Source organism: Budorcas taxicolor, chromosome Y (assembly GCF_023091745.1).
Source record: "Budorcas taxicolor isolate Tak-1 chromosome Y, Takin1.1, whole genome shotgun sequence".
NCBI lineage: Eukaryota > Metazoa > Chordata > Mammalia > Artiodactyla > Bovidae > Budorcas > Budorcas taxicolor.
The window spans coordinates 1,160,498-1,187,680 of NC_068936.1; the positions used below are offsets into that span (position 1 = coordinate 1,160,498).

A 27,183-nucleotide genomic window follows, 5' to 3' on the forward strand; every position below is an offset into this window, starting at 1 on the left:
CATCACTAACCAACTCTCTATGTCTATAGTGGCTAGTCACATACTGGAAACTGTTTTACATATACTCCGATGAAATAAATAAAGATCAGTATCAACTAATCAAAAACATCAGTATTTACATTTTGTTAAAGTATACAATAATCTAAAGCACTAAAAAGTTTTCCTGTAAATATTAGCACTCTGTCTAATTTGTACCTTGAAATCCAACTCTTTATTTCCTTTAAGTTCATATTCTAAACTCTCTCATTTTCTAATAATAGTAATATAAATTCTAACACTTCTCAACACTTTGTAACATTTAAAACGAACACACACACACACAAATATGAAGCAGTGCATATCTAGGAAAAGCCCCAACCACCTACCTTTAAACTAGATTCATAGTCTGTGTTCACTTTGAACATAAGCCCAAGTCGTAAATGAATCTCCTTTGCTCGACAAAAGCTGGGCTCAACATAAAGCACCTCTTGAAATGCTTTAATTGCCCTTGAAGAATACAAATGGAAGAAAGTATAAGATTAATATTAACTATATTTGCCTAGGGACTACAGAAAATACAACGATTATACAATTTAAAAACAAATGCCAAGTTTAAAACACTGTAAACGAATAGTACAATATATTAGAAAACTCCTCTAACTCCTCACATCATTTGGCAAAACTGTAAAATAAATTCATTAACTTTTCTATGTAAATAACCAATTAAAATTCTCTGAAACAACTCAGAGAAGACAATATGAGAATGACATGAAGGTAAGAAGATTAATCTTGTTCTATACTGCTCCATATAAGTCTACTTTTAGAAGGCTTCAGTTCAGTTCAATCACTCAGCAGCGTCCTACTCTTTGCGATCCCAGGACTGCAGCATGCCAGGCCTCCCTAACCATCAGCAACTCTGAGTTTACTCAAACTCATGTCCATTGAGTCGGTGATAATATCCAACCATCTCATCCTCTGTTGTCCCCTCCTCCTCTGGCCTTCCATCTTTCCCAGCATATGGGTCATTTCAAATGAGTCAGTTCTTCGCATCAGGTGGTCAAAGTACTGGAGCTTCAGCTTCAGCATCAGTCCTTCCAATGAATAGTCAGGATTTATTTCCTTTAGGATGGACTGGTTGGATCTCCTCACTAACCAAGGGACTCTCAAGAGTTCTCCAACACCATAGTTCAAAAGCATTAATTCTTCAGTGCTCAGCTGTCTTTATAGTCCAACTCTCACATCTATATATGACTACTGGAAAAGCCATAACTTTGAACAGACAGACCTTAGTTGGCAATGTAATGTCTCTGCTTTTTAGTATGTTGTCTAGGTTGGTCATAACTTTTCTCCCAAGGAGTAAGCGGCTTTTAATGGCTGCAGTCACCATCTGCAGTGCTTATGGAGCCCCCCCCCCCACCAAAGAGTCTCTGATATTTCCATTATTTCTCTATCTATTTGCCATGAAGTGGTGGGACCAGATGCCATGATCTTAGTTTTCTGAATGCTGAGCTTTAAGCCAACTTTTTCACTCTCCTGTTTAACATTCATCAAGAGGCTCTTTAGTTCTTCTTCACTTTCTGCCATAAGGGTGGTGGCATCTGCATATCTGACATTATTGATATTTCTCCTGGCAGTCTTGATTCCAGCTTCTGCTCTCTGTAGCCCAGTGTTTCTCATGATGTACTCTGCACAGAAGTTAAATAAGCAGGTGACAATATACAGCCTGGATGTACTCCTTTTCCTATTTGGAACCAGTCTGTTGTTTCACTGGCTAGTTCTAACTACTGCTTCCTAAACTGAACACAGATTTCTCAAGAGGCAGGTCAGGTGTCTGGTATTCCCATCTCTTTCAGAATTTTCCAGTTTGTTGTGATCCACATAGTCAAAGGCTTTGGCACAGTCAATAAAAAAGAAGTATGTTCTTCTGGAACTCTCTTGCTTTTTCTATGATCCAATGGATGTTGGCAATTGGATCTCTGGTTCCTCTGCTTTTTCTAAATCCAGCTTGAACATCTGGAAGTTCTTAGTTCACATACCATTGAAGACTGGCTCGAAGAATTTTAAGCATTACTTTGTTATCACTGGAGAAGGAAATGACAATCCACTCCAGTACTATTGCCTGGAAAATCCCACGGACAGAGGAGCCTGGTAGGGTACAGTCCATAGGGTCGCAGAGTCGGACACAACTGAGCGACTTCACTTCACTTTGTTATCAGGTGAGATGACTTTAGTTGTGTAGCAGTTTGAGCATTCTTTGGCATTGCCCCACCTTGGGACTGGAATGAAATCTGACCTTTCCCAGTCTCGTGGCCACTGCTGAGTTTTCCAAATTTGCTGACATACTGAGTGCAGCACTTTCACAGCATCATCTTTCAGGATTTGAAATAGCTCAACTGGAAATCCATCACCTCCACTAGCTTTATTTGTAATGATGCTTCCTAAGGCCCACTGACATCACATTCCAGGATGTCTGGTTCTAGGTGAGCGACTGCACCATCGTGATTATATGGATCATGAAGATCTTTCTTGCACAGTTCTTCTGTGTATTCTTGCCACTTCTTCTTAATATCTTCTGCTTCTGTTAGGTCCATACCATTTCTGTCCTTTATTGTGCCCATCTTTGCATGAAATGTTCCCTTGGTATCTCTAATTTTCTTGAAGAGATTTCTAGTCTTTCTCAACTTATTGTTTTCCTCTATTTCTCTGCATGTATCACTGAATAAGGCTTTCTTATCTCTCCTTGCTACTATCTGGAACCCTGCATTTAAATGGATATATCTTTCCTTTTCTACTTTCCCTTTCACTTCTCTTCTCTGCTATATACTGTGTGTGTATATACATAGTAAGTCCACCTCAGACAACCATTTTGCCTTTTTGCATTTCTTTTTCTTGGGGATGGTCTTGATCACTGCCTGCTGCACAATGTCCCAAACCTCTGCCCATAGTTCTTCAGGTACTCTATCATATCTAATCCCTTGAATCTATTTCTCATTTCCACTGTATAATCGAAAGGGATGTGATTTGGGATTTGACATGATTTATAAGGCTTACTTTTACCTATCACACTTTACATTCTGCTTGGAATCTATTTTAAATACAGTATGACTCAGAAAGGGACTAGTAATTTTTTTTGCAGTATGGGATTACTAGTGTACCGAATGATCTGTGGAAAAAATACTCTTGCCCTCACGGCAATGGAGTGCTACCACTATCATAAGTCAAGGATCCATGTTTATGGAACTGTTTCTAATTTTCGTAATCAACTTCAATCTTCTTTTGTCTATCATGCTCTATATCTATTCTACCTTGACTACTCTGTCATATTAACAGGTCTTTATTATTAATGCAGAAAAATCCAGATAAGTTGGAAATATTTTTTAAGTACTTCAGTTCAGTTCAGTTCAGTCACTCAGTCGTGTCCTACTCTTTGCGACCCCATGAATCGCAGCACACGGGGCCTCTCTGTCCATCACCATCTCCCTGAGTTCACTCAGATTCACGTCCATTGAATCAGTGATGCCATCCAGCCATCTCATCCTCAGTCGTCCCCTTCTCCTTCTGCCCCCAATCCCTCCCAGCATCAGAGTCTTTTCCAATGAGTCAGCTCTTCACGTGAGGTAGCCAAAGTACTGGAGCTTCAACTTTAGCATCATTCCCTCCAAAGAAATCCCAGGGCTGATCACCTTCAGAATGGACTGGTTGGATCTCCTTGCAGTCCAAGGGACTCTCAGAGTCTTCTCCAAAACCACAGTTCAAAAGCATCAACTCTTCAGTGCTAAGCCTTCTTCACAGTCCAACTCTCACATCCATACCTGACCACTGGAAAAACCATAGCCTTGACTAGACGGACCTTTGTTGGCAAAGTAATGTCTCTGATTTTCAATATGCTACCTAGGTTGCTCATAACTTTTCTTCCAAGGAGTAAGTGTCTTATAAGTACTTGGAATATGTGAATTATTACTTCTCCAAAAATAAGTATGACAAGAGACACAAAGAGTCTATTTTGAATCTCAATTATTCTCTCAAAACCTCTAAAATCACTATTAGGACTGTAACTATTTCCAAAGTCAGTCCTCTTTATATTATAAAATAACGTCTATAGCAGTCATATCACAATTTAGTAAGCTTTGTTACAGTCAAAATTCTACTTCTCAAATTCTGTGGTTATATATACATTTACTGCAAAAACAAGTACTTCAAAAAGAAGGTTTTCTCTGGGAAACACACAGACATCATATAAAGATAAGTTGTTATAATCCATAATCATCTTTCACATTAATTTAACTCTGTCATACATTTATCAAGTAATGAGCATTTTGAATCTACAGATTTATCGCTCATGACTTTACATTCTTATCTTCACTCTAACAGAGTTCATGAGTTATCTTAAGTACCTGAAAACTTTTCACTGTAAGTCACACTTCTCTATTTTGAAAACTTATAGTTCTTTGTTCTAAGTCTTATACTGGATTTTACCTACATTTGTTCTGACTAGCTAAAATGACTGTATGTGCAAAACTGCAAGGGATGATTTTTAAATATCCATTTTTCCATCTTTATAGGACAAAGTACAGCAAATTATTCCATTTGGTGTAGCTTACTTCTAAACATATCTCACTAAAAACCTTGTAAGTCCTACTGCTAGCTTCCATAACCATCTATCCTCTTCCCATTTGTAACTGACCATAAGTAAGTTCATGAATCCAATGCCAATAACAGTTTTGTTAGAAGAAAAGAAGAAAGGGAGGGAGGCAGAAAGGAAAGAAGAGGGAGAAAAAAAAAAATCTTTTTTTTTTTAAGTATGGAATATGTTTTAAATTATTATCATCTTGAACATGAAGCCTCCTTCCAATACTAAATAAATGATTAAGAAAAACTAAATAAAAATGAACATATATTATTTTCCTTCTCAACAAAATTTTAAAATTTAAATGATCTCTAAGATCTTTTCTACTTCTAAAGTTCAAATTTTTAAGTTGTGTAAAAAGGATTTTCAGGGAATTTACAGACCTTAAAATCGTCCCAACTCACAATCAATTTCAAATAGGATTCAAAATAAAAGATAAGTGAATTATGTTTAACACCTGTTAAACATATGTTTATGTTATCTCTTAAGTTAAGTGATCTTTTTTAAGAGACATATTCCTAGGTAAGAAATATAGTTCATTTTTAAAAGTGCTGTAACATCTATAGATTATCCAGAGGTTTATGCAGCAAACTTCAGAACATGAAAAAATTAATTCACCAAAAAGCCAAGAAGGTAAATATTATGTAGGCAAGTCATACAACTAAAAGCTAAATGTTTCTTCACCTTTGTGAAACCGTAACAAATACTGGTCAATGTATATTAAACAACTCTGTATTAAATATTCAGAATGACCTACAGGACATGGTTGTAAACACTAGTTGTATACTCATTTACCTTTCTTTGAATTCTTATAGTACTTAAACGAAAATGTTAAAAGGACAAAACCAAAAAAGTATCCTGTTTGCAGTTTATAAAATCTTACATATTACTATCACAGTTAATCCTCAATACTGAAAAGGTATCATTATTCCTACTGAGGAAGATGGATAATTTATAATCAAGTCAGCAAATATGCTGACTGAAGGGAATGATGGCTAAACTTGATTTGAATCTACAAAGGAAAATATGCTACTAATGAGATGAGAATTTACTGACACTAAAATATTTAATGTGCTGGTCATTTATATGTGCTTACATACACACACAGAGGGAAAAGATCTGATGTAAGTCAACTTACCAGTGAAATGCATTGTAATAGAAGTAAACCAAACCAAGGCCATATAAAAATGCAGCATTCTGTTAAAAAAAAAATCATTTAAAAGCTTTTGTTTATTGTTCATGTTATTAAGAAGAAATATAGAACATAAGATGCTCATCAGTTCTAAAAATTCTATCCTATATTACAGAATAATGAGAAGAAACACTGAATTTATGAACCAACAGGTAATGCAGAAGCCAAAAACCCTGAAGAAATATTTTGTTTCATTAAGCTCATTATGTTGAAAACAATTTTTTCAACTCCTAAAAACACCTGTGAAACCAGAAATTTGTTCCAAATAGTCACAGCAATCCAGAGAATGAGGATGAAGTTGAAGGAATCACATTTCCTGATTTCAAACCACACTATGATACTGTACTAATTAACAACAGTATGGTAATAGGCACTATAAAAATAATAGCACAGAGACTGAAAGAACAAAATCAAGAATACAGAATGAAATCCACATATTATGGTCAACTAATTTTTCACAGGGGAGCAAAAAATACCTAACTGCAAAGGGGTAGACTCTTTATCTCTTTAAAAATGATGGTAGGGAAAATGGATAAACCCACGCAAAACTGCTAAAATTGGACTCTTTTCTTATACTTGGTGAAGGGAACAGCAATACAATCCAGTATTCTTGCTGCAGAATCCCATGGACAGAAGATCCAGGTGAGCTACGGTCCAAGGCATTGCAAAGAGTTGGACACAGTTGAGAGGCTAACAAACACTACTCACAAAAAGTAACTTAAAATGGATTAAGACCTAACACACAAAGGCTTATACCATAAACCTTCCTTGAAGAAAATATAGGGAAGAAGCTCCCCAACTTGGGTCTAATCAAATTCTTGTACATAGCACAACAGCAAAATAAAATATCCACAAATAGAATTAGATAAAACATGAAAACTTCTACCAAAAGAAATAATTAAAAACAAAAAAATTCTACAGATTGGAAGATATTTTCCAAATGTTGTAACATTCAAGATTCATGGAAAGAGCTTAAAATATAAAAATTACAGGAAACTGATGTCAACCTTTACAGATGACTTTGAAAAGTTCAACGCTTCAGTTCAGGAAATAATGCCAATAAGAAGGAAACAGCAAGAGAAATAGAATCAGAAATAGAGCCTGAAGAGATACTGAATCATTGTAATTTATGATAAAACCTTAACAGATGAGAGGTTCCTCTTTACAGATGAACAAAGGAAACTCCTTCTTGAAATGGAATACACTCCTAATGAAAATGCTGAGAAGACTACTGAAATTTAAAAAAAGGATTTAGAATATTACATAAACTTAGCTGTTAAAGCAAAAGCAGAATCATTCTGAGTAGCAAAATGACTACAATTTTGAATATTCTAGTGTGGGTAAAACAGTGCTATCAAGCAACATTTGTACTACTGAAAAACTACTTGTGAAATGAGTCAATGTTGAAAAATTCACTGTGGAACTAAGAAACAGCCACACCAATCCTAATCTTCAGCAAACATAATGATCAGTTAGGAGACATCAACATCAAGAAAACACACTCCACCAAAAAAAGATTATCAGACACTGAAGGCTCAAAATACAACATTTTTTAGCAACTAAATATTTATATCTTATTTTTCTAACTTTTACTTGACTTTTATTTTTTGCTGTGTTGTAGAATTTACTTGTTTTTAAGAATTTTGTTGAAGTAAAGAGTCAGACACAACTGAGCGACTTCACTTTCACGTTTCACTTTCATGCACTGGAGAAGGAAATGGCAACCCACTCCAGTGTTCTTGCCTGGAGAATCCCAGGGGTGGTGGAGCCTGGTGGGCTGCTGTCTATGGGGTTGCACAGGGTCAGACACGACTGAAGTGACTTAGCAGCAGCAGCAGCAGCATGCTTGATTTACAATATAAGTATTTTAAAATAAATGTGTGTACTTTTTCTTAATTTATTTTTGAATGCACTAAGTCTCTTGCTACCTGGGCTTTCTCCAGTTGTGGTGAGTCAGGACTACTTCTGGTATAGTGGGAAGGCTTCTCACTGCTATGGCTTCTCTTGCTGCAGAACATGGGCTCTAGAGAGCAGAGGCCCAACAGTTTTGCACACAAGCTTAGCTGACCCTCCACATGTGGGATCTTCCTGGACCGGGAATCAAATGCATGTTCCCTGCATCGGTAGGCAGACTTTTAATCACTGCACCTCCAGGGGCATCCTTGTACATTTTTTTTTCAAGACATGTTACTGCACACTCAATAAAACTACAGTACAGTGTAAATATAACTTTTTTAAGCACTAAAAAATAAAAGAAAATTAGTATCATTCACTTTAGTGCAATATCTGATTGACTGTAGTGGTCTGGTTTTTATCCTCATCCATAAGCGAGCAGGCATAATGAAAACCAGAATCACAGAAAACTAACCGAACTCATTACTTGGATAACAGCCTTGTATAACTCAACAAAACCGAGCCATGCTGTGTAGGGCCATCCACGATGGACGAGTCACAGTGGAGAGATCTGACAAAATGTGGTCCACTGCAGAAAGGAATGGCAAACTACTTCACCATTTTTGTCTTGTGAACTTCAGAATCAGTATGAAATGGCAAAAAGATATGACACTGAAAGATGAACTTTCCAGGTGGGTAGGTGACCAATATATTCCTGGAGAAGAGTTGAGAAATAGCTTCAGAAGGAATGAAGAGGCTGAGACACAGCAAAAACAATGGCCAGTTGTGGATGTGCCTAGTGGTGAAAATAAAGTCCAATACTGTAAAGAACAATATTGCATAGGAACCTGGAATATTAGGTCCACGAATCAAGGTAAATTGGAAGTTGTCAAACAGGAGATGGCAAGAGTGAACATTGACATTTTAGGAATCGGTGAACTAAAATGGACTGGGATGGGTGAGTTTAATTCAAATGACCATTATGTCTACTACTATGAGCAACAATCCCTTATAAGAAATGGAGCAGCCTTCATAGTAAACAAGAGTCTGAAATGCAGTACTTGGGTGCAATCTCAAAGATGACAGAATGCTCTCAGTTCATTTGTAAGACAAACCATCAATATTGCAGCAATCTAAGTCTTTGCCCAACCACTGATGCGAAAGAAGCTAAACAGTCCTATAAACACCTACAAGACCTTCTAGAACTCACACCAAAAAAAGATGTCCTTATCATCACAGGGGAGTGAATGCAGAAGCAGGAACTCAGGAGATACTTGGAGTAACAGGCAAGTTAGGACTAGGAGTACAAAATGAAGCAGGTAAAAAGCTAACAGTTTTGCCAAGAGAATACAGTCATAGCAAACACCCTCTTTCAACAACACAAGAGACGACTCTACACATCGACATCACCAGACGGCCAATACCAAAATCAGTTTGATTATTTTCTTCACAGCCAAAGATGCAGAAGTTCTATACAGTCAGAAAAAGAGAAAAACAAAAGCAGGAGCTGACTGGGGCTCATATCATGAACTCCTTATTGCAAAATTCAGACTTGAAAAAATGTAGTGAAAACCACCAGGCCACTCAGGTATGACCTAAAATCCCTTATGATTACACAGTGGAAGTGACAAATAGATGTAAGGGATGAGATGTGATAGACACTGTACCTGAAGAACTATGGACAGAGAGTCATAACACTGTACACAGGAAGCAATGATCAAAACCATCCCCAAGAAAAAGAAACGCAAAAAGGCAAAATGGTTGTTTGAAGAGACCTTACAAATAGCTGAGAAAAGAAGAGAAATGAAAGGAAAAGGAGAAAAGGGCAGATATATCTATTGAATGCAGAGTTCCAAAGAATAGCAAGGAGAGATAAGATGCCTTCCTCAGTGGTCAATGGAAAGAGATAGAGGAAAGCAACAGAATGGGAAAGACTAGAGATCTCTTCAAGAGAATTGGAGATACCAAGGGAAAATTTCATGCAAAGATGGGCTCAATAAAGGACAGAACGAGTATGACCAAACAGAAGCAGAAGATATTAAGAAGAGGTGGCAAGAGTACCACGATGGTGTGATCACTCACCTGAAGCCAGACATCTTGGAGTGTGAAGTCAAGCGGGCTTTAGGAAGCATCACTATGAACAAAGCTAGCAGAGGTGATGGAATTCCAGTTAAGCTATGTCAAATCCTAAAAGATGACTCTGTGAAAGTGCTACACTCAATATGCCAGCAAATCTGGAAAACTCAGCAGTGGCCACAGGACTGGAAAAGGTCAGTTTTCATTCCAGTCACAAAGAAAGGCAATGCCAAAGAATGCTCAAACTACCACAATATTGCACTCATTTAACATGGTAGCAAAGTAATGCTCAAAATTCTCCAAGCTAGGCATCTACAGTAGGTGAACTGAAAACTTCCAGATGTTCAAGCTGGACTTAACAAATGGCAGAAGAACCAGAGATCCAATTGCCAATATCAGGTGGGATCATAGGGACAAAGAGAGTTTCAGAAAAACACCTACTTCTGCTTTAACTAAGTATGCTAAAGCCTTTGACTATGTGGATTGCAACAAACTGTGGAAAATTTTTAAAGAGAAGGAAATACCAGACCACCTTACGAGTCTCTCAAGAAACCCGTATGCAGGTTAAGAAGCCACAGTTAGAACTGAACATGGAAGAACAGACTAGTTCCAAACCGGGAAAGGAGTAGGTCAAGTGTGTACATTGTCACCCTGCTTATTTAACTTATATGTAGAGTACATCATCAGAAATCCCCAGCTGGATGAAGCACAAGCTGGAATGAAGACTGCGAGGAAAAATATCAATAACCTCAGATATGCAGATGACACCACCCTTATGGCAGAAATTGAAGAGGAAATAAAGAGTGTCTTGATGAAGGTGAAAGAGGAGAGTGAAAAAGCTGGCTTAAAACAACATTCAAAAACTAAGACTATGGCATCCAGTCCCATCACTTCATGGCAAATAGACAGGCAACAATGGAAACAGTGACAGACTCTCTTTGGGCCCCAACATTACTGCAGATGGTAACTGCAGCCATGAAATTAAAAGATGCTTGCTCCTTTGAAGAAAAACAATGACAGACCTAGACAGTGCGTTAAAAAGGAAAGACATTACTTTGCTGACAAAGCTAGTCAAAGCTATGGTTTTTCCCATAGTCATGTATGTATGTGACAGCTGGACCAAAAAGGCTGAAAGCCAAAGAATTGATATTTTTGGACTGTGATGATAAAGAACTCTTTAAAGTCCCATGGACTGCAAGGAAATCAAACCAGTCAATCCTAGAAGAAATCAGTGCTGAATATTCATTGGAGGGACTGATGCTAAAGCTGAAGTTCCAATATTTTGAGCACTGGATACAAAGAGGCAACTCATTAGAAAAGGCCCTAAGGCTGGGAAAGTTGAGGGCAAGAAGATATGGGGATGTTTGGATGGCATCACTGACTCAATGGACATGAGTTTGAGCAAACTCTGGAAGGATCCAGTGCTGGATTACTTCAAGCCAAATAACCAAGGAGGAGGGGACAGAGTCCCAGCCCTACCTATCAGCAGATAAGTGGATTTTAAAGTTACACTGAGCACAGCCCTGATCAGAGTGAATTCAGAAATAACAGGATCTCAAAAAAAGCTTTGAGGCAAGGGTTGAGAAGAAGTAAGAAATGTTTAAAGAAATGAAAAAAAAAAAAACCAGTAGCAGAAGTCAGAAGCAGAATAACTTAGGTAAAACACAAAAGTGACCTGGGAGACAACAGTTGAATTCGGTGCCATGAAACAGAATAAAGAAAAAAGAATGGAAATACATAACAATATTCTAAGAAACTTCTAAGACAACATTAAGAAGTACCAACATTCACATGATATGGGTTCCAGAACAAGAAGAGAAAGGTAACAGTGACCCAAGTCCAGGAAGTGCAGAGTCCTAGGCAGGATAAACCTAAGGATAAATACCCCAAGACACACAGTAATCAAATTACCAATGCTTAAAGACAAAGGAAAAAATATTAAAATTAACAAAGGAACAACAACAAATAACATACAAGGGAACTCCCATAGGTTATCAGTTGATTTCTCAGCCCAAAAGGGAATAGCACAATATATTTAAAGAGATGAAAATGAAGAAGCTACAACCAAGGATATTTTACCAAGCAAGGCACTCATCCAGATTTGATGAAAAAAATAAAAAAGCTTCCAAGACAAGCTATGAGAATACAGCACTACCAGACCAGCCTAAAAACAAATGTTAAAAAAACTCCTGTTGGCAAGAGACCAGCAACTTAAAACAACCATATACATACCACTTTACCAAAATCTTACAGAAACAGCAAACCCCAAAACCACCATATTTACACACACACACACAAGAAAAAGCAACACAAACACAAAAATAAATATGGTTATCAAAAGGTAAGAGAACAAAAGAAAAAGACCAACAAAAACAAGTAAGAAAATGGTAATAGAACATCCATGTCAATAATTTTCTTAAATGTCCTGTATTAAATTCTCCAGCCAAAACACAAACACTACCTGAATGGCTGCAGAAACAAATCTCTATATATGCTGCCTTAAAGAAATCCACTACAGACTTAAGGACACATACAGACTGAAAATGAGATGGTGGGAGAAAGTAGTCTATACAAATGAAATCAAAAGAAAGCAGGCGCAGCAATACTCATATCAGACAAAAAAGAACTTAAAGACTTACAGGAGACAAAAAAGGACATTACATAATTATCAAGGGATCTTCTCAATCCAAGAAGATAGAACCACTGTAAATATATATGCAGTCAACATAAAAGCACCTCAATATACAAGCTAAATATTAAAAGACAAAAAGGAAAAAAAAACAACATGAGAAGGACTTTAACATCCACTTTTATCAATCAATAGATCACTGAGACAGCAAATAAATAAGGAAATACAATCCTGAAAAGACCCATTTGATAGACCTGATTGTCACTTATACAGCATCCCATCCAAAATTCAACAGTCTTTTCACGTGCACATGGCATATTCTCCAGGATTGACCAGATACTGGGACACAAGGCAATCTTCGATAAATTTAAGAAAACCCAATTCTTATCATACATCTTTTTCAACCACAACTCTTTAACATTAGAAAAAAATCTTAAAAAAAAACAACAACAAAACACAATACATGTAGGCTACATCATATGATACTAACAAATGGATTACTAAAAAATTACCTGAGGATAACTGAAAATGAAAGCACAAAAATCCAGGACTTCCCTTTAGATTAAAATGAAAATGAAATTAGAATATTCTTTAACACCATTCACAAAAACAACTCAAAATAGATTAAAGACCTAAATGTGAAACTGGATACTCAAAATTCTTATAGAAAAACACAGGCAAAATGTTCTGACAAAAATCACAGCAAACCCTTTTCACTCTGTCTCCTAGAGTAACAGAATTTAAAACAAAAACAAGCAAATGGAATCAAATTAAATGCTTTTGCACAGGGGAAAAACATGAAAACATAACCCACAGAACAGGAGAAAATATTTGTAAACACTTGTGACCAACAAGGGACTGATCTCCAAAATTTAAAAACATCTCATGTCTTAATATTATCAAAAGAAACAACCCAATCAAAAAATTGGAAGATCTAAATAAACCTCCAAAGAAGTCACACAGAAGACTAAGAAACACATGAAAACCCAATTAGTTAACATCATTAACTACGTTGTTGTTGTCATCTGGTTGCTAAGTTATGTCCAACTCTTTGTGACCCCGTGAACCGCACCATGCTAGGCTTCCCTGTCTTTCACTATTTCTCAGAGTTTGCTCAACCTCAGGTCCATTCAGGCATTGATGCCACCCAACCATCTCACCCTCTCTTGCCCTATTTTCCTCCAAAGGCCCACTTGACTTTCTAAGGCCCAACTGACTTCACACTCCAGGATGTCTGGCTCTAGATGAGTGACTACATCATCGTTATCCAGATCATTAAGACCTTTTTATATACTTCTTCTGCATATTCTTGCCACATCTTCTTAATTTCTTCTGCTTCTGTTAGGTCCTTGCCATTGCTGTTATTAGAAAAATGCAAATCAAAAGTACAAGCAGATATCATTTGACATTAGTCAAATGGACAGCATCAAAAATAACAAATGGTGGAGAGTGTGTGGAAAAAAATGGAATCCTTCTACACTACTGATGGGAATGTTAACTGGCAAAGCCTCTATGGGGGACAGTATGGCAGTTCCTTAAAAACTAAAAATAGAGCCACCATATGACCCTGCAATCCCACTCCTGGAGTTTATCCAGAGAAAAACATTATCCAAACCAATAGTCAAAATATGCAAACAACCTAAATGTCCACCAATAGAGGAATGTATAAAGGATATGTGGTATAAATATCAGTCATAAAAAAGGACAAAATAATGTCATTTGCAACAACACAGATGGACCTAGCGAGTGTTACACTGAGTGAAGCAAGTCAAACAACACTTAGAAAAAGAAATACCATGTAATATGACTTATGTAGGGAATTTGGGGGTGGGGAGGGGTGGGGAGGGGAATGATACAAATGAACTTATTTACAAGACACAAACAGTCTCACAGACAGAGAAGGAACTGATGGTTATCATGAAGGAATGGTGAGGAGTTTGGAATTGACATGGACACACTGCTGTATTTAAAATGGACAGGACTTAAGCCTGAGCACCACTTGCAACTAAGCCCACATGTCACAGCGATAGATCTAAACAATGTAAGAATGATTCCACATAAGGCAACTAAGACCCAAGGCAGCCCACTTAATTAATAAATTAAAAATAAATGAATCAATAAAACTAGTTACTTTTTTAAGCTGGTAAAAGCTACTTTTTTAGTTGGTAAAAGAAAAAAATAAAAGGAATAACCAACAAGGTCATACTGTACAGAACATGGAACACCACTCAATATTTAATAATAACCTAAATGGGAAAAAAAAATCTGAAAAAGAATGGATAAAGGTATATCATTTTGTTTCACATCTAAAACCATCACAACATCGTTAATCAACTATACTCAATATGAAGTTAAATGTTAAATAAAAAAAAAGATCAAGCAACATATTTCTTAAAGAGAAAGAGAACAATGCCAAGGTTTTTTCTTAACTTCTCAAAGAAAAGGAAAAAGAATCATGCATTTGTGAATAGATATACTGGATGCTGCAATATGCAAACTGTACTTTGTAAACATAGTTGCAGATTTTGTATATATGACTACAGGGCTAACAATAGTTATACAAGCTTATTTATAAAAAAAAAAGAAGTCCATGGCAGAAACAAGTATAGCCAATTAAAGTTAAAGTTTATTATCAAGTCCACAAAAAAACCTTGGCCAAACTCCATAATCAACAACTCCTGAACTTGAATTCTTTAAAAAATATATAATGGTGGCAAGTGTATCTTATCAAACGTCTGCTGAAATCTAGTTACAATAAAAATAAAGACATTCTTTTAAAAGACTAAAATAACATATATTGTAATAAGATTTGCACACTTCATTTGCAAGGGTAACATAATGTTACAGTTAAAGGATCTCCAGAAAAACAGAACCTCATACACTAAGTTCGAAGTCTAAGCAGAACTCCAGGGGTAGAGGCTGGAGGTCATTGTTCAGTCACTCAGGCATGACTCTGCAACCCCACGGTCTGCAGCACCACAAGCTTCCCTGTCCTATCTCCTCAAATTTTTGTTCATCAAGTCAGTGATGTCATCCAACCATCTTATCCTATGCCACTCCTTCTTTTGCCTTCAGTCTTTCTCAGTAGGGTTAGGGTGAGGGATTGTAAACTACCTGATCAGCGAGTATTTCAACTGGTCATATTTCTTTACCTAGTGATACAAAGCTTCAGTCCATAAGGATCTGGGCCATTACTAGTATACTTTTGTCTGGATTGGGTTGTTTCAATTTTCCAGTATCCTCAAATTACAAGGCACGCTGTACTAACAGATGTCCTCAGGAATTTCCTGTATGGACATTATGCAATGCTCTACTTTCTGGCCATTATGAAACAGTATTTCAAGTTCCCCTTCCTGCTTGTCAGAATGAATCAGGAAAGCCAGAAGAGAAATTCCTTTGTCTGCTGACTCACTGTAATGTATACAACATGTCCAATTTACAAGGAAGCACTCTTAACTTTCAGTTTAATGTAATCACTGGTGATATGTCTACAAGTGAAAGCAATCCTCCTTCTGAAACTAACACCTCATCTCTTTCCAAGGAAAGCATAAAGTCATGCGGAAAGGAAGCTAAAACTGGTAGCCGGTCATTCAGAGTAATAGTAAATGGTGCTGACGAGATACCATCATGATGTCAACACAAGTTTTTCTCAACTTCAGTCCCAACTAGTAAATAACCCAGACAAGACAACACTGTAAAAATCCCAGAATATGGGGCTAACACTGAAGAGGATTCTTGAAACTGAAACATAAAAGAACGCCTAAGGAGGGTAAGAGGGACATTTTTATTCAGATTATAAGCAACAGTTAGAACTGGACATGGAACAACAGACTGGTTCCAAATAGGAAAAGGACTACATCAAGGCTGTATATTGTCACCCTGCTTATTTAACTTCTATGCAGAGTACATCATGAGAAATGCCGGGCTGGAAGAAACACAAGCTGGAATCTAGATTGCCGGGAGAAACATCAATAACCTCAGATATGCAGATGATACCACCCTTGTGGCAGAAAGTGAAGAGGAACTAAAAAGCCTCTTGATGAAAGTCAAAGAGGAGAGTGAGAAAGTTGGCTTAAAGCTCAACATTCAGAAAACGAAGATCATGGCATCGAGTCCCATCACTTCATGGGAAACAGATGGGGAAACAGTGGGAACAGTGGCTGACTTTATTTTTCTGGGCTCCAAAGTCACTGCAGATGGTGACTACAGCATGAAATTAAAAGACGCTTACTCCTTGGAAGGAAAGTTATGACCAACCTAGACAGCATATTAAAAAGCAGAGACATTATTTTGTCAACAAAGGTCTGTCTAGTCAAGACTTATGGTTTTTCCAGCAGTCACGTATGGATATGAGAGTTGGACTGTGAAGAAAGCTGAGCGCCATAGAATTGATGCTTTTGAACTGTAGTGTTGGAGAAGACTCTTGAGAGTCCCTTGGACTGCAAGGAGATCCAACCAGTCCATTCTAAAGGAGATCAGTCCTTGGAAGGACTGATGCTAATGCTGAAACTCCAGTACTTTGGCCACCTGATGGGAAGAACTGACTCACTGGAAAAGACTCTGATACTAGGAGGGACGGGGGGTAGGAGGAGAAGGGGACGACAGAGGATGAGATGGCTGGATGGCATCACCGACTTGATGGACGTGAGTTTGAATGAATCCCGGGAGTTGGTGATAGATAGGAAGGCCTGTGTGCTGCAATTAATAGGGTCAGAGTTGGACACAACGGAGTGACTGAACTGAACTGAACTGATACTGTCTGTCTCCCAAGTGAGCACACCAACACACCAAGAAAGATCTACTAGGTCTACAGTTTCTACAGTGAGCAAAGGAGAATCCAAGATGGATATTCAGCTTCCCCAGCCTTGTGAATGACACTCAGAGCAACCCAGTGAAGTTTTATGGCGACTGCAGGAAGAAGATGCACTGCTTAACCACTTGGGATTATAATGTAACTGAGATCTACTAGCACTCCTATCATGGGAGACCAAGTTTTCCTTGCAGAAATGACAAGTAGAGAGCCCAGACAGTGACTCTATGATTCTACAGAGCCACTGCAAAGGCACATCTGAAGAATTAACTCAGTGCACAATTCTGCCTGATACTGGACCCCAAACAATTAGCATTACCAGCTTTGAAGCCTTTTTATTTTCTACACTGGCAACCCATGGTTAGTTCACTGAATGGCTTCTCCATCCTGTAGCACAAACCAATCAGCAAACCCAATCACAGAATCTGGGAAGCTGCACAGTCCATCCAACAACAGTACTTACAACAGCATCTGAGCAAAGATTGAGCAATACTAGAAGGAGTAGCTGTTGGCCCCAACCGACCAGGGAATCTAGTGCCAAGTACTATCAGTTATATGAGGCATATAAGCCCAGTCTGAGCTAAGAAGCAGGCTCTAAAGTGCCAGATACTGTTCTGTACAGCTCTAGTGTCATCTAATCACAAAGTCTAAACACAATATCTAGGGTCCTACAGGCCCACTTACAATGGCACCTGAGCACACAGCCCCCGGCAAAGCCCATCGAGGTAACCAACACAGCAGTCGTATCTGGCCAAGAAGTTGGTGAGCAACTCTGTCATGTTAAGAGAGCCCAAGCATCAAGATCTAACAGCCAAGGAAACCATTCCACGACCCTGATCAGGCAAGGTAGCAAACTGAGGACCCATCCAAAAACCGAGTATAGGAACATGTCCCATGCTATCAGTAAGCCTGCAAGAGAATCAATGCAACTAAGGTGGCAACTCTAAAGTCAATCATATACAGAAAACCAAGTGAGCACACTCCTAACCAATTCCTATTCAGACAGGGACTGACCTCCTGATCTCAGAGGTACATAATAGCTGAACAAGAAAAAAAAAAAAAAATCAACCCTCACTGCCTCATTGTAAGCCTCACTTGCCCAAGAAGACTATAAACTGAACTGAATTAAACCCAAGTTGAGGTAATACATGAAGGGCTGTCTCTGCCCAGGAAAATCTGAGAAGTACAAAAGAGGAGATCACAATTTAAATATGCAAATACCACTAGCAAGGTACAGCAATTATGAAGAATCAGATAAAACTCACATCACCAAAGACTATTTAAACTTCAATAATTGACCACAGAAAAACAGACTGTCAACTATATGACAAAGACCAGAAGTTTCTTATGCTTTTATTAAACTGGAATAACACATAGTAAGACCACAAAATGAAACACAAAAAAACAAAAAAGAACAAAATGAAAAACTCAACAAAGAAACAGATGTATGTATACCTATGGCTGATTCATGCTGAGCAATGGCAGAAACCAACACAATATTGTAAAGCAATTATACTCTACTTGAAAATATAAATTTTTGAAAATAATGATAAAGGATCATATAAGCACAGAAAGAATTAATTTCAAGCTTTCACAGGTAATCTGAAAATTCAAAAGAGTATAATTAACATATTGTTAAATGACTCTCTTTTCCCTTAATAATCCATTTTGATTAGTTTCAGATATGACATAAATGCTGTTCACAATTTGTACAATACATGTATAATTCTTCAAAAAACATATGAATTATTTTAAGGGTCTTTTAGTGAAGAAGTCAATAAATGAACTGAAGAGTTAGAGAATTTCAAGATCAAATACAACCAAGCAGAAGACAGAATCAGCAACCAGAAGAGAGTAATTTGAAATTATTAGGCTAGAGGAGCAAAAACAAAAAAAGGTAAATTAAAAAAACCAATAGGACTTAACACCCATCATCAAAAGGAAACTATATACACATTTTGTGAATCCCAGAAATGGAAGACAAAGGGAGAGAAAAGTACCTGTAAAAGAAAAAACCTTCCATATCTTGGGAGAAAAATGAATATCAAATTGCTAAGTCCTAAAAGGCTTCCCTGGGGGTTTAGATGATAAAGAAACCGCCTGCAATACAGGAGACCTGGTTTAAGAAGATATCCTAGAGAAAGCAAGGTCTACCGACCCCCGTATTCTTGCCTGGAGAATTCCATGGACACAGGAGCCTGGAGGACTACAGTTCATGTGGTCACAAAGAGACAGACAAAACTGAGACAGGGATAAAGTACTTTAAGTAGGTTACCTCAAGAGAATCACACCAACACATGTTATAATTGTTAAAGTCAAAGATAAGAAGAATTTCTAAAGCACCATGAGAAAAGCGACGTTATCTTACACAAGACTATAAGCAGATGTACCATCAAAACCTTGGCAGATAAGAAAAGAATGGGATAATATAAACAAAACACTGAAAGAAAACCAGAAATACTACTCCCAAGAACTCCCCTGTTGGTCCAGCAGTTAAAGAATCCATCTTCCAATTGAGAGGACTTGAGATAACACTTCTCATCTGCGATACGTGCAGGTGGGCTTTAGGAAACATCACTGTGAAAAAAGCTAGTGGAGGTGATGGAATTCCAGTTGAACTATTTCAAATCCTGAAAGATGATGCTGTGGAAGTGCTGCACTCAATATGCCAGCTTAGAAAACTCAGCAGTGGCCAGAAGACTGGAAAAGGTCAGTTTTCATTCCAATCCCAAAGAAAGTCAAAGCCTAAACCACCACATAACTGCACTCATCTCACACAATAACAAAGTAATGCTGAAAATTCTCTTAGCCAGGCTTCAACAACACATGAACCATGAACTTCCAGATGTTCAAGCTGGATTTAGAAAAGGCAGAGGAACCAGAGATCAAACTGCCAGCTTCCACTGGATCATAGAAAAAGCAAAAGAGTTCCAGAAAAACATGTACTTCTTTTTTATTGACTATGCCAAAGCCTTGGACTGTATGGATCACAACAAACTGTGGAAAATTCTTCAGGAGATGGGAATACCATATCACCTGACCTGCCTCCTAAGAATAAGAAGCAACAGTTAAAACTGAACATGGAAGGACAGACTGGTTCTGAAGCTGGAACGGAGTACATCAAGCCTGTATATTGTTACCTTGTTTACTTAACTTTTGTGCAGAGTATATCATGTGAAATTCCCAGCTGGATGAAGCACAAGCTGTAATCAAGATTGCTGGGTGAAATAACACCACCCTTATGAAAGAAAGCGAAGAAAAACTAAAGCGCCTCCTGATGAAAGTGAAAGAGAAGAGTGAAACACTTGGCTTAAAGCTCAACATTCAGAAAACTAAGATCATGGCATCCAGTCCCATCATTTCATGGTAAACAGATGGGGAAACAATGGAAGCACTGAGAGGCTTTATTTTGGGGGGCTCCAAAAGCACTGCAGATGGTGTCTGCAGTCATGAAATTTAAAGACACCTACTCCTTGGAAGAAAAGCTATGACCAACCTAGATGGCATATTAAAAAGTAGAGACTTTCCTTTGCCAACAAAAGTCCATCCAGTCAAAGCTACAGTTTTTCCAGGAGTCATGTATGGATGTGAATCTTGGACTATAAAGTAAGCTGAGCACCAAAGAATTTATGCTTTTGAACTATGGTGTTGGAGAAGATTCTTGAAAGTACCCTGGACTGAAAGCAGATCCAATCAGTCTATCCTAAAGAAAATCAGTCCTGAACATTCATTGGAAGGACTGATGAAGCTGAAGCTCCAATACTTCGGCCACCTGATGTGAAGAGTTGACTCATGGGAAAAGAGCCTGATGCTGGGAAAGATTAAGGTTGGCAGAAGGGGATGACAGAGGACTTTATGGTTGGATGGCATCATTGATTCAATGGACATGAGTTTGAGTAAGCTCTGGAAGTTGGTGATGGACAGGGAGGCCTGGCATATGGCCGTCCATGGGGTCACAGAGAGTCAGACATGACTGAATGACTGAACTGAACTGTATACTGCTACTGAGAATATAAATTTGTATAATCACTATGTTAAATAGCATGGAGGATCCTCAAAAAATTAAAAATACAATTACTACATGAATAGCATTTCATTTGGGGTATATAGTTAAATAAAAACCTTAGTTATTAGCTGACAAAATATCTACCTCACAAGGTTTCATTACATACCATTATTTATAATAGCCAAGATACAGAAACAACTTAAGTGTCCATGGATGGATGAAGAAAATGTGATACATACACACAGATAAACAGAATACTACTTGACTACAGAAAAGAAGAAAACTCTCCAATTTGCTACAACATGAATGATCTTGAGGGTATTATAGTAAGCAAAACCATTCAGAAATAAACACATAATATGTTATCTCACTTACATGTGGAATTCTTAAAAAAACAAACTCACAGAACAAACTGGTGTTTGCAACAGAAGAGTGGAAGTAACTGAATGAAGGTAAACAAAAAGTTAAAAATTCTAGTAATAAATAAATCATGGGGATGTAATGCCTGTAATCAATACTCTGCCATATACTTGAGTATCACTGAGAAACTGTATTTTTAATATTCTTACAGAAAAAAATTTTAGCTATATGAGGTGATGGATGTTAGCCAAATTTATTTTGGTTATCATTACACTATACAAATAAATACATATGCACATATTTGTATATATATGAAATTCATTCAGTCATTATGATGTACACCATACATTTTATACAATGTTATGCATCTCTTCTATTAATAACAAAATGCTCTCCTTCCATGGTGGAGACTGTTCAGTGTCATCAATTCATCATCAGATAACTTGCTGATCTCTTGGAAAATGGTGCCACGTGGGGAATTCACTCTTGATCCCTGCTGTTCACAAGCTGGACATTCAGTGGCCATAGGCAGAACAGTTTTGATGAATGAAATCCATGTTGCTGAGATCAGTGTATAGCCTATAACCTTGCCACTGTGTTCAAATTACTCATTAGCCCAATGGGTGATGACACAGTTGACCAGGAAAAGAGCCTGACTGCTATTTAGATAGTCAGTCATTATATCCATTATTAAAATGATTCTCAGTTGAGGTTAACCTTTGGTGAGTACTTTACATGAAACATAGATACCTATGTTTTTTTCCTTCACTCAGAGAAGTTAAAATATATCTTCTCTTCCCCAAATCTGACCAATTTTCAGTCTCATTCCTTCCATGTCCCTGACCATCTAATCAAAACTACTGGACACACATAACGAATCAGTATGTAATTATACAACTGACTGTTACTCCTTCCAAGGAAAGTGCACAGTCAGCTACACTGGAAGGATTATTATAGAAGTATTCCATGAATAACAAAACCTTCACAGAGGTCTATGGCATCATTGTCCAGTTACTATATCAAGATATATGCAAATAACTTCCCTTATCAAATAAAGTCTAAACAGAATTTCAGCCATGATCTTTTTAAATAACAGTTACTGTTACACTTTGATTCTTCTCTGGAAGTCAGCTAAAGGCAGGAATGCTCTGTGGTGGCATCACAGTCCCAGTATTCTTATTTTTAATGAGAACTTAATTACTTGCATGGGTTCACAAAGAGTTGGACATGACTGAGCAACTGAACTGAATTGAACTGAAGTGAATTACTTGCATAGTTTTAAAAAGAATCTGGGACTTCCCAAACTCCAGTCTAGCGGTGTGGGGCAGTCTACTGGTTGAAACTTTACCTTCAAATGCAGAGGGTGTTCACTTATCACTTTCACGCATTAGAGAAGGAAATGGCAACTCACTCCAGTATTCTTGCCTGGAGAATCCCAGGGACAGAGGAGCCTAGTGGGCTGCCATCTATGGGGTCGCACAGTCTGACATGACTGGTGACTTAGCAGCAGCAGAGGGTGTGGGTCTGATCCCTGATCAGGGAGCTAAGATCATAGCCAAAAAACCAAAACTTAAAACAGAAGCAAAATGTAACAAATTCAATAAAAACTAAAAAACAAAACAAACAAAAAAACCCTCTCTTCCTTGAAAATGATACTATTGAAAACAGAGACTATAATACCAAACTTTTGACTTGAACGTTTGTGAATGACATGTGCACTGAAATTACATAATCCAAGAGACTGGAACTATGAAGCCACTGCTTCCCTGTGAAAAAATGGCCTGAACCCTGGCTAATCAGGTTGCGTCGCTTACCAGAGTAGGTCACTTACTGGAGAGCTCAGAAACCTTAGGATATTTTGAGAACACTAGAAAAAAGAATTCAATCAAATCTCTACACTGCAGGCAAAATGCTGCGTTGCGTTTCTAGCTTGATTTCCTTGAATATGAGAGACTTTTAAAATCTAATCTGAGATTTCTTTTTTTTTTTTAACTTCTCAATATTGTATTGGTTTTGCCATACATCAACATGAATCCGCCACGGGTGTACACATATTCCCAATCCTGAACTACCCTCCTATCTCACTCCCCATACCATCCCCCTGGGTCATCCCAGTGCACCAGGCCCAAGCATCCTGTATCTTGCATCGAACCTAGACTGGCAATTCATTTCTTATATGATATTATACATGTTTCAATGCCATTCTCTAATCTGAGATTTCTTACGAAAAGTTCCAGGAAACACTTTGAAAACATATTTGTGACCAATAAACTACTTGTACCACCCCTATGTATCAAGCAATATTTAATGAAACTACTGATTTTATAAACAAAGTGTACTGACTTTGATCCTCATAAAGCAGATGGTGGAAAAAAACATTTACAATGGAAAACTATAAAGCTATCATTTTGGATTCAGTCTTGCATGTTTGCTACTCCTTGACATATAACAAATTCCTCCAATAACTGGCACACTGTTTCTATTCAGTCTCTAAGTCATGTTTGACTTTTTGTAACCCCACAGACTACAGCACACTAGGCTCCTCTGTCCTCCACTATCTCCAAGCATTTGCAACAAACTCATGTTCATAGAATTGGTGATGTTATCCAAGCACTTCCTTCTCTGTTACCCTTTCTCCTTTTGCTTCCAATCTTTCCGAGTATCAGGTTCTTTTCTTGTGAGCTGGCTCTTCACATCAGGTGGCCAAATACACTGGAACTTCAGCTTTACCATCAGTCCTTTCGATGAGTATTCAGGGTTGATTTCCTTTAAGATTGACTGGTTTGATCTCCTTGCTGTTAAAGAGACTCTACAGTCTTCTCCAACACCACAGTTTGAAAGCATCAATTATTTGGCACTCAGCTTTCTTTATGGTCCAACTCTCACATCCATACATGACTACTGGAAAAACCACAGGTTTCACTATATGAACTTATGTCAGCAAGGTGATTCTCTGCTTCATAATATACTAAATTTGTCACAGATTTTCTTCTCAATGAGCAAGTATCTTTTTAATTTACTGACTCCAGTCACCATCCACAGTGATTATAGAACCCAAGAAAATAAAATCAGCCATTGTTTCCACTTTTTTGCCATCTATTTGCCATGAAGTGACAGGACCAATGCCTGTTATCACTCTAAACGTTTCCAAATTTCCTCCATTCTGATGTGGAATAATGCAGAACTAAAACTGCATTTTACCCAGATCTCTGAGAGCTAGGTAACATCAACTAAATTTCAAAGAAACTACCATAACATTATAAATGAAATAGCTTTGTGCTTATTGCAGACTCTGTCATAAACTGTATCATCACAACTCCAACTAGTAGTTCTATGTAATTTTCCTGTTGTCAATACTCTATTTTTGAGTCCAGCATCTTTAAATCTTGATTAACTGTCCTCTGGCATTAGCATCTAGATTTTTAACACTTACTCTTTGTGTTTATGTTATGCTCACATAAAGTACCCCTCCTTAAATGCTTACTGCCTCGCACTATACAATGTTATTTCTACTATCTGACTCAACAGATGATTCAGCTTGTCCTAAATGTACGAAAGACTATAGAACAAGAAATGAAATTACCTATTTTTCTAAGAAAGATGTCTCTTCAGACCATTAAACAACAGTGGAAACAAAGTTTACTCAGATTCCTCAAACTGTTCCTAAGAACATCTGCCTAATTCCTTCTAACATCCTTAACAAAAATGCTAACTGGGTATAGCAAAAGTGCCTCATCCTGTGTATGTGAATGCCTATAATACCTAATTGAGGTTTCTCATCTTCCACATTTACCAGGTGATAACCTAATCAATCTTTAATAAGGATGGCTTAGCCTAAACAGACTTATTATTTCCTTAAGTAATTTATCATATGCTGATCTTCACAGGGCTCCTTGGCTATAAATTGCTACTTTTTCAGCTGTAATTAGAATTTAGCTCAATTTTTTATTGAGTAGCTTTTCCCCAACAGCAGTACCATTTAATAGTATTCCCTCTTTAATTCCTATCCTCCTTTGTCAAAAAACAACAAAAACAGACAGCAAAGTAATTCCCTTCCTTGATCGATGATACACAAGCATGAAAATGAAAAAGGCTATTTGATCATTCTGATGTCCCCTTCAAAGGAATCATTATTTTTTACCCCCTATGGAAGAATTCCTCCTCTAGAAAAAATACCTCTAACACATTCCAGAATGAAGTTGTGGGTACAAAAAAGAAAAATGTTGCAACTGGGTCACTACATTAACAGTCAGTGGTGCCACTGCCATTTCCACTTTGCCTGCTGGACCAACATACCTATCATAAAAAACACCACCAGTTCAGAGCATTATAAATCTCCTGGTGAAGGAAATGGTGGTGCTCGGATATCACTGTAAATTGTTACTGTATTGACAGGAGAAGGTCTTTGGAGTGGCCAGCCACTGAACTGTGGAGCTCCTGCTCAAAAGTGAGAAAAAAAGAGAAAAAAATTTTTTCTCAAGGAATTGAGCATGCAAAAGGCATCTTCACTGTTCTGTCAGGATCATAAAGAGCATGTCACTGAAATTTATAACCTCTGGGGTCCCTTGCTCTACTTCTTTTCCAGTGAAATTCCTCACTTTAACACAACACTAGGTAGATTACCATGAAATTAAAGGCATTCTGTAACTCCACAGATGTCACTTTAGACTCCCCAGTGCAAACCAATATCCTGGTACATTTCTATCTTAATGTGGACAAAATGCTGACACTTTGATAATGGAAGCAGTCCACTGTAATAAATCTGGCACTGTGTAGCTGCATGAATATGTCACAGAATGGTACCATACCTGGTACACTAGGCACTGGGAATTCATGGATGAAAGCCCATGGTGCTAATCCCATGCAGAACTTGGTCTCTGCCTCTAATAAATCTGTCATGAGCCCTGTTGAACAATGACAGATGTGGCTGGGAAGAGTCTCTGCTAACACCCTTTCCATTAAGAATACCAATGGATGTATAGTAGAGAATGCCAAAAGAGAGAAAAGACAAACAAAAAAAAAATTCAATAACTAACAGCTAAAAACTTCTGAAATTTCACACAAAACTTTAACCAGTAAGTCCGTAAGTTCAACTAAAACTCTAATCAGAATAAAGGAAGAGAGATTCAAAGACAGATTGTAATAGAAAATACTGATGTCAAGGACAAGGAGAAAATTCTAAAAGCAGTAAGAAAAAAAAAATCCTACAAAATAAAACAAAAACCCAATTATTAGATTAAAAATTGATTTGTCCTCACATACCATGATGGTCACAGGCAACGCTCAAAAAATACAAGATGTCAATCAAGAATCTTCTACCTCAGCAGAGCTTTTAACTATGAAGGCTTGATTACTGTCAGTCACCTAGTTGTGTCCTACTCTTTGTGACCCGAGGGCCTGTAGCCCACCAGGCCCCTATGTTCATGGGATTCCCCAGGCAAGAATATTGGAGTAACTGCCATTTCCTTCTTCAGGAGATCTTTCCAACCCAGGGAACAAAACTTAGTTTCCTGCACTGCAGGCAGATCCTTTAACATCTGAACCATTAGGGAATCCTTACAGAGCTTGTAACTATGTCGACTAAATAAATATAAGAGAGAGAAAGAATTCA

At 37.6% G+C, this 27,183-nt stretch overlaps 1 protein-coding gene across 1 annotated transcript in view; it reads right to left on the minus strand.

Moving 5' to 3' along the window:
• LOC128071014 (lysine-specific demethylase 6A-like) overlaps nucleotides 1–27,183 on the minus strand; it is a 174,441-nt gene that overhangs the window by 89,910 nt on the left and 57,348 nt on the right. The window contains exons 5-6 of the mRNA XM_052664012.1: nucleotides 5,745–5,803; nucleotides 366–486 (exon numbers count right to left, since the gene is read on the minus strand). Of these exons, the coding sequence (XP_052519972.1) occupies nucleotides 366–486; nucleotides 5,745–5,803 (180 nt within the window). The remainder of the gene's footprint in view (nucleotides 1–365; nucleotides 487–5,744; nucleotides 5,804–27,183) is intronic.